The following is a 7,383-nucleotide window of genomic DNA, read 5'->3' as shown; positions in this document are numbered from 1 at the left end:
AGGCCCGGCGTGAGGACGGAGCGGGTGCGGGCGTGCGTCCCCCGCGAGAGAGTGACGTCGCCGCAGAGGCCGCGCCCCATGCCGGACCCCGCCCTCTTCCTGCTGCCCCCGCGCTGGAGGGGCGAGGCGGGCGACTGGGAGGACGACTGGGAGGACGTGGACGAGGGCTGCGGCCTGCGGGGGCGCGTGGACATGGGCGGCGCCGAGGGCGAGACGGCCCTGTGATGCCGCCCCAGCTGACCTGCTGCCGGACGACCTGCGATTGGCTGACGTGGGCGCGCGCGCGCCGGTCTTTGCTCTCGCTTTTGTTCCAACCTGACGGCCGCGCCGGATGATGACTTGATGCCAACTTATTGCCTTCCTGTCATCAGTGCCAACGTTGAAAATGAAATCACCGCTTGACAAACTTTCACTGTCTTTCCAGGACCTTTTCATCCCAAAAGAGCCGTAAAACTAAGCGCGCAATCCGACTGAAACGCTCACGCGTGCCCTCGAAGAGCTCGAGGTCACTCTCCAGTCTACTACCAAAATGCTCTCACGCCACTGAAACAATTACCAATGAAGCCTTGCTCTCTCCCACACACACACACACACACACTCACACCTAAACTAAACGCTCTCACATTGACCTGAAAGGCTCTCTCTCCCTTGCATTACGCTCACACTCCGTCATTTTTGTAACGTTCACACACAATGGACGGTCTCCCGCTGCCGAAAGGCTCTTTCACACGTTTCGGAAAAATGACCCTCTCAGACACGCCGCCGAAACGCTCTTTTCCGAGCGAAATGCTGGCACCGTAAACTGTCAGGCTCTCACATAATTAGGCGCGTATGACAGATCTTCCCAAATGCAAACTTGCTGCGCTCAGGTAACGTTTTTCTCCCAAAGAATCTCCCGCGCGCGGTGGCGAGGGAGGACTTTGATTTTGAAAAGCCGACAAGGAGGTGGCAAGGAGTCATCCGAGTCCCGCCGAGCATTCCCGACCCGTGAGGGGATGCGGCGTCGCCTCGGTCACCAGCCGGCGGCGGATCGTCAAGCGCATGACGCCACGATTTGGTCGCGGGCGTCGGCCGAAGGTTGCGAGAGGCAAAGACGGGAAGTGACGTCGCGCTAGTGGGCCTCCTTCCGGACTCACTCGTTCGTGAACCAACGACCGAACGCCCATTTACAACTCTGAAAACATTCACCAGAAAAGGAGAGGGGGGCGGGGGTAGAGCACCTATAAACAGATCATTAAAATGAAAACATCCGGAACAAAACGCTGAATAAGAACAACATTCAGTCATCTGATTTTGACTGAAACAGTTGATTTAAGACGCGGCTGTTCTGATTTTGGTGCGTCAGTGCCACAGGTTAATAATCAGGCTAATCAATGGTCGGATGTTTCAACTTGGTCGCTGCAATGAGCTGGCGTAGCAGGCGGCGCTTTTCGGTGCATGAAATGGGCTTCTCTCAGCATGTTGAACATTTCCGACTGTGTGAGTGGTCGTTGAACGCACCTCGAGTCCGCTGCCCGACGCCGGTTTTTTATTTATTCCTCTAAAACCGAAAAACGCAAAGGCGCGGTTCTTCAAGCAAGTCTTTCGTGCAAACGGGCATCGTCCCGACGCGCGGCTTGCCCTCGATGTGCGCGCGAACAGCAGCGCCGCCCAAGAGCGCCTTTTCACCATTTGAAGAGGACGCGAGCGCCCATATTCACGGACGGGTGAGTCGTCCGAGCGTCCCCAAGGAGGCTTTGGGGCGACGTTGACTCGCTTTTCGTTCTCGTGGCGGAGAGACCGCAGGCTAGGCTAGGCTAGGCTAGGCTAGGCTAGGCAAGCCCAACATTTCCACTCTGGGCGGTGTCGTTACCGTAAACTGTCAGGCTCTCACATAATTAGGCGCGTATGACAGATCTTCCCAAATGCAAACTTGCTGCGCTCAGGTAACGTTTTTCTCCCAAAGAATCTCCCGCGCGCGGTGGCGAGGGAGGACTTTGATTTTGAAAAGCCGACAAGGAGGTGGCAAGGAGTCATCCGAGTCCCGCCGAGCATTCCCGACCCGTGAGGGGATGCGGCGTCGCCTCGGTCCCCAGCCGGCGGCGGATCGTCAAGCGCATGACGCCACGATTTGGTCGCGGGCGTCGGCCGAAGGTTGCGAGAGGCAAAGACGGGAAGTGACGTCGCGCTAGTGGGCCTCCTTCCGGACTCACTCGTTCGTGAACCAACGACCGAACGCCCATTTACAACTCTGAAAACATTCACCAGAAAAGGAGAGGGGGGCGGGGGGAGAGCACCTATAAACAGATCATTAAAATGAAAACATCCGGAACAAAACGCTGAATAAGAACAACATTCAGTCATCTGATTTTGACTGAAACAGTTGATTTAAGACGCGGCTGTTCTGATTTTGGTGCGTCAGTGCCACAGGTTAATAATCAGGCTAATCAATGGTCGGATGTTTCAACTTGGTCGCTGCAATGAGCTGGCGTAGCAGGCGGCGCTTTTCGGTGCATGAAATGGGCTTCTCTCAGCATGTTGAACATTTCCGACTGTGTGAGTGGTCGTTGAACGCACCTCGAGTCCGCTGCCCGACGCCGGTTTTTTATTTATTCCTCTAAAACCGAAAAACGCAAAGGCGCGGTTCTTCAAGCAAGTCTTTCGTGCAAACGGGCATCGTCCCGACGCGCGGCTTGCCCTCGATGTGCGCGCGAACAGCAGCGCCGCCCAAGAGCGCCTTTTCACCATTTGAAGAGGACGCGAGCGCCCATATTCACGGACGGGTGAGTCGTCCGAGCGTCCCCAAGGAGGCTTTGGGGCGACGTTGACTCGCTTTTCGTTCTCGTGGCGGAGAGACCGCAGGCTAGGCTAGGCTAGGCTAGGCTTGGCTAGGCTAGGCTAGGCAAGCCCAACATTTCCACTCTGGGCGGTGTCGAAACGTCCTGGCGGCGAGGTGGAAAGTGCTTTGGTGTCGTCGCGCGCGGCCTCTCGGCGCACGTTCGCGGCCGGCTAACGTTCGCCTGACGGCGGTCGCGACCGGCGAGGACGAGCCGAGTGCGAACCGCGAAGCTGTCGCGCTCAGCGCGGACGCCCACCGGCCGCGCAATTGTCAATTTGTTGACGTCTTTTGACGAGATGCCCTTTGGTGCTCTCAGCTCGAAAGGCTGACGTCACGCGTGCGGCTGACAAGTGAGTGAGTGACGCCCCGTTTGGTGCACGGCTCCCGAATGATGAGCGACGAGTCGACTCGCTTCGGGCTGCTCGCTGGTGTGCGCGCCTTGTTGTCAACTTGCGCACATTGAGGCGTTCGGGAGCAGCCGCCGCCCTCCTCCTCCTCCTCCTCCTCCTCGTCGACGACGTGACCTTTTTCAGGTAGGTCGCCAAGCCGGCGTTGTGGAAGCCGGCGGCGGCGGCCGCCATCGGGCAGGTGCAGGTGCAGGTGCAGGTGCAGGCGGCCAACTAGCTCGCGGCTAAACTAGCGTCCGCCGAAAAGGGCGTCGTAGCTTTTGGTGCTGCTCGGCCCCGGCCGCTTTGCAACTTGGCAACTTTTTGCCCACGCTCGCGAGGAAAACCGACAAAGATTCGCCACGAGCGGTGGACTCCGCCGGCGTTTCCTTCTCTTCTTTTCGAATTGGCGGTCGAAAAACGAAGAAGTGACTCCTCCCTCGATCGGAAGCCAAACCGATTCAAACCTTTCCATTTTTGGCTCACACCAAAGGGAGGGTGGGGGGGATCCAAATCCCTCTCCCACCACGGGGAACGACGCAATCGACTCCCATCTCGAAAAAATGTCAACCTGCAATTAGGAGACTGGTTTGAAATTCCGTATGCAGCTTCACTTGACCGGCGTAGAAGTTGAACTTGAGTTCAGAATGGCGCCGTGGCAAAGGTCAAGGGTCAATGAGGCTTGCTTGCAAGCGCACGTTCAGTCAGCCGATGTTGAATCTCACCGATGACGCAACTCCGGGCCTCGTCGGCTCCATCCGAATGTCCTCACGGCGGTCGCGGCGTCATTGGTCCCCTCTGGAGGGACTGAGGCTGGAGGGAGTCATTGTCAGGTGTTCTTTCCTTCAGGTGGCAGCCAGCCGGCGCCGAGCGCTGACGGCGCCTTTCCACTTGAGCTTCCTCTCTTCTCATCCGGGGCCGCTTGTCCGCCCGTTTCCTGCGCGTGAGGATCGACGCGCCGGATTTCGCCGCCGAGCCCGCCTGACGCGCCTCGGCATCTCCCGCCGCCGTCATCATGGTGCTGTCACAGAGACAAAGAGACGAACTGTAAGTGTGCGCGTGCGCGCGTGTTTTTGGACAAACCTCAAACCTCGACGGCCGCCAATTTGGCAAAGTCCGCTTCCGGACTTGGAGATCTACTGACCTGAGGCGCGTTCGGTCTCCTGCGTGCGGTGTGGCCGACGCGCACCCGGTTGGAGCGCCTTCGCTCCGCGTACCGGGAGGAGGGTTAAAATGCACGCATGGCATTTTTACCGCACGCGTTTGCGAGCCAAATTCTTGCGGGACAACAATTTTGGGGTGCGCGCGTGTCCTCTCAACTTTCCTCCCGTCAGAGTGGAGGGGCCTCCTAAATTGACGCAAGAGCGCTGAAATATTGACGTGGGATGTGTTGCGCCTTTCGCACCCCAATCTGTGCCATACTTTTATGTGTATGTGTGTGTGGTTTCCACGGCAACCTGGCTCCGGACCAGAAACCGAGCCGTCGCCGACTATCTGCGCTCCAGCGGATGCGACGGCGCCTACTGCACCTTCAAGAAGGAGGCCGACTTGGACATGGTCAGTCACTCGACTTTCCTTCAGGGGACTTTTGCTTGCCCGCTTAAATCGTTTTGGGAGCGACAGTGGCGTTGATACGCGACTGATACCCAAACGCAACCTTTTCCACTTTTTTTAGTCCCAGGATGAAAAAAAAAAGAGAGAAAGAATGTCGGCGCGCACTTTTTTCAAAGCGATACAAGTACTCCAGTGTTGAGTACTTCTGATCCGTCAAATGAAACCAGTGGCAGATCATTTCCTAGAAAGACCTGATAGCTTTTTTTCGCCGCACTTTGAAGCGTGCAGCTTTTAATGTGACGCGTTTTATTTACGAGGGGCTTCAAGAAACGGCGTCCCGTTTGAGCGAAAGGGATTTGATCCAAGTTGGCCGAGGACCCGGACCGCGACGAGCCGCTTCATTTCAAGGTGTCGGCGACTCGTCAAGGCAGAAAGTTTGACTTTGAGTTCGTCCTCCTTGCCAGTAGCGGCCGCGACGTCGTGGCGCTCGGACACGTCGGCGAGTTATTTGTGCGACGTTCATCTTGTCGTCTTCGCAGTTGAATTAGGTTGAAGGATTTCTTTAAAATAAAAATAAAAAAGAAGAAGAGAAAAACTCTTTCCAAGTCGACAGTTTTGGCTGGCCCCTCAGCCTTCGTCGGAGCTCGTCGCGTTGATTTCAAAGGCGCTCCTCCGTGTTTGGAGCGAACGCTCGCGCCGGCGTGGGTCCGAAAAGCAAGCGGGAGGAGCGGTCCGACGCCCGCGACGATTCCCACGCCGCCTCGTTTGGCTGAACGTGTGATGATGTCCAGAATGAAGACGTGGACAATAAGTACGCCGGGCTCCTGGAAAAGAAGTGGACGTCGGTCATCCGGTTGCAGAAGCGGGGGGGGGGGGGGGGGGGGGGGGGGGGCCAAGCGTCAACTTTGCCGCCCTTTGTTTGGAGGTGATGGAGTTGGAGTCCAAGCTGAACGAAGCCAAGGAGGAGATGACGCGGCACGGCGGGCCCGCCGCCCGCAAGAGGGACCCCAAAGAGTGGATCCCTCGCCCCCCGGAGCGCTACGCCCTCAGCGGCCACCGCGCTCCCGTCACCCGGGTCGTCTTCCATCCCGTCCTCTCCGTCATGGTCACGTCCTCCGAGGACGCCACCATCAAGGTCGGTCCGCCGCTGGCCGGGGCCCGTGTACGCCGCTAGCGGCTTCGTTTGATGCGACGGGATTGCGGCCGCGGGGCAACGGGAGAAATTGGGGCGTGGCTCAAAACAAAAGTGGGAGCAAAGCGCGGCGCGGACGAGTGCGCGCGAGGTTTCGTTTTGTTGTTCGGGCACACATCTCGCGAGACTGAAATTCAATTCAGCCACCCTCCCCCCCCCCACTCCTCCTTTTTTTGTTTTGTTTTTTTAAGGGTCGGGAGGGGGAAAAAGTCCCACGGAATCCCCTAGAAACGGATCTGTGTTGGGGGAGGGGTTGCTCTTCCATGCGCGGCCCAAGGCGTCAAGCGTCGGTGCTGATGATGCCGTCGTCGCCGTGTCGAGATGGCCCGAAAGCTTCGGAAGCGCCCGCGAGCCGCGCGCCGCTTCCTCATCGGCGGCTCGAAAGCTGCTCCCGTTGCCGGGGGCAACCGTCCCGTAACGCGCTTTGCGTTGTGTCGCCGCGCGTCAGGTGTGGGACTACGAGGCGGGGGACTTTGAGCGCACGCTCAAGGGCCACACGGACTCGGTGCAGGACGTCTCCTTCGACCAGACGGGCAAGCTGCTGGCTTCGTGTTCGGCCGACATGACCGTCAAACTTTGGGACTTCCAAGGCTTCGAGTGCATCAGGACCATGCACGGTGAGCGCGCACGCGTGCTGCCCGCCGCCCGCCGGCGCTCGCTCTCGCCATGTGCTCAGACTCAGGCGGCCGTTTGATGTTGCAGGCCACGACCACAACGTCTCGTCCGTCGCCATCATGCCCAACGCCGACCACATCGTGTCGGCGTCGCGAGACAAGACCATCAAAATGTGGGAGGTGGCCACCGGGTACGCACGCACGCACGCACGCACGCACGCTTGCCGTCCAGTCCAAAGGCACGGCACGGTTGCGCCGACAAAATGCCATCCGGCCGTTCTGCGGGCCTCTGAATTGATGCCGACTCGGTTTTTGGGCTAAGGTGCTAAGTGTGGCCCGAGCGTCGCCCGCGCTTTCCCCGCGTCCAGGCGGACGTTCGCAAAGCGCCCCTTTGGGAGCCGCTCCGCCTGCGTTTGTGGACGAGGGCGGAAACGGGAAAAGAAATAGTCGGCGTCGGCCGCCGATGCGCGGGCGCGGCGGGAGAGAGCGACGGTAGCCGCCTCTTCACGCTCACCATGACGCACGGCGGCGACGCGTCCCGGCAGACCTCAACGGCGCCCCCCCGATCGAATGAGCGGAAAGAAACGTGCGGCCGAGCGTGGCTTTGTGGGAAACGTTGGTCAGGCGAGTCCTGTCTTGTGCGGGCACAGGTACTGCGTGAAGACCTTCGCGGGCCACCGGGAGTGGGTGCGCATGGTGCGGCCCAACCCGGACGGCTCGCTGATCGCCAGCTGCTCCAACGACCAGACGGTGCGCGTGTGGGCCGTCCTGTCCAAAGAGTGCAAGGCGGAGCTGCGCGAGCACGAGCACGCGGCGGAG

At 59.2% G+C, this 7,383-nt stretch overlaps 2 protein-coding genes across 2 annotated transcripts in view; both read left to right on the top strand.

The window, feature by feature from the left end:
- Positions 1–412, top strand: part of LOC109531965 (coiled-coil domain-containing protein 92-like) — a 2,300-nt gene extending 1,888 nt beyond the window's left edge. Inside the window, exon 5 of the mRNA XM_019896503.1 lies at positions 3–412. Coding sequence (XP_019752062.1) covers positions 3–225 — 223 coding nt within the window. The 3' untranslated portion in view covers positions 226–412. The remainder of the gene's footprint in view (positions 1–2) is intronic.
- A 3,611-nt stretch (positions 413–4,023) lies between these two features.
- LOC109531964 (lissencephaly-1 homolog B-like) overlaps positions 4,024–7,383 on the top strand; it is a 4,959-nt gene continuing 1,599 nt past the window's right edge. Inside the window, exons 1-7 of the mRNA XM_019896502.1 lie at positions 4,024–4,251; positions 4,677–4,761; positions 5,550–5,620; positions 5,680–5,893; positions 6,399–6,567; positions 6,653–6,755; positions 7,215–7,382. Of these exons, the coding sequence (XP_019752061.1) occupies positions 4,220–4,251; positions 4,677–4,761; positions 5,550–5,620; positions 5,680–5,893; positions 6,399–6,567; positions 6,653–6,755; positions 7,215–7,382 (842 nt within the window). The 5' untranslated portion in view covers positions 4,024–4,219. The remainder of the gene's footprint in view (positions 4,252–4,676; positions 4,762–5,549; positions 5,621–5,679; positions 5,894–6,398; positions 6,568–6,652; positions 6,756–7,214; position 7,383) is intronic.

Source organism: Hippocampus comes, unplaced genomic scaffold (assembly GCF_001891065.2).
Source record: "Hippocampus comes isolate QL1 unplaced genomic scaffold, H_comes_QL1_v1.1 scaffold22, whole genome shotgun sequence".
NCBI lineage: Eukaryota > Metazoa > Chordata > Actinopteri > Syngnathiformes > Syngnathidae > Hippocampus > Hippocampus comes.
Note: the sequence above shows the minus strand (reverse complement) of the source record. Positions and strands in the feature narration are given on the sequence as shown.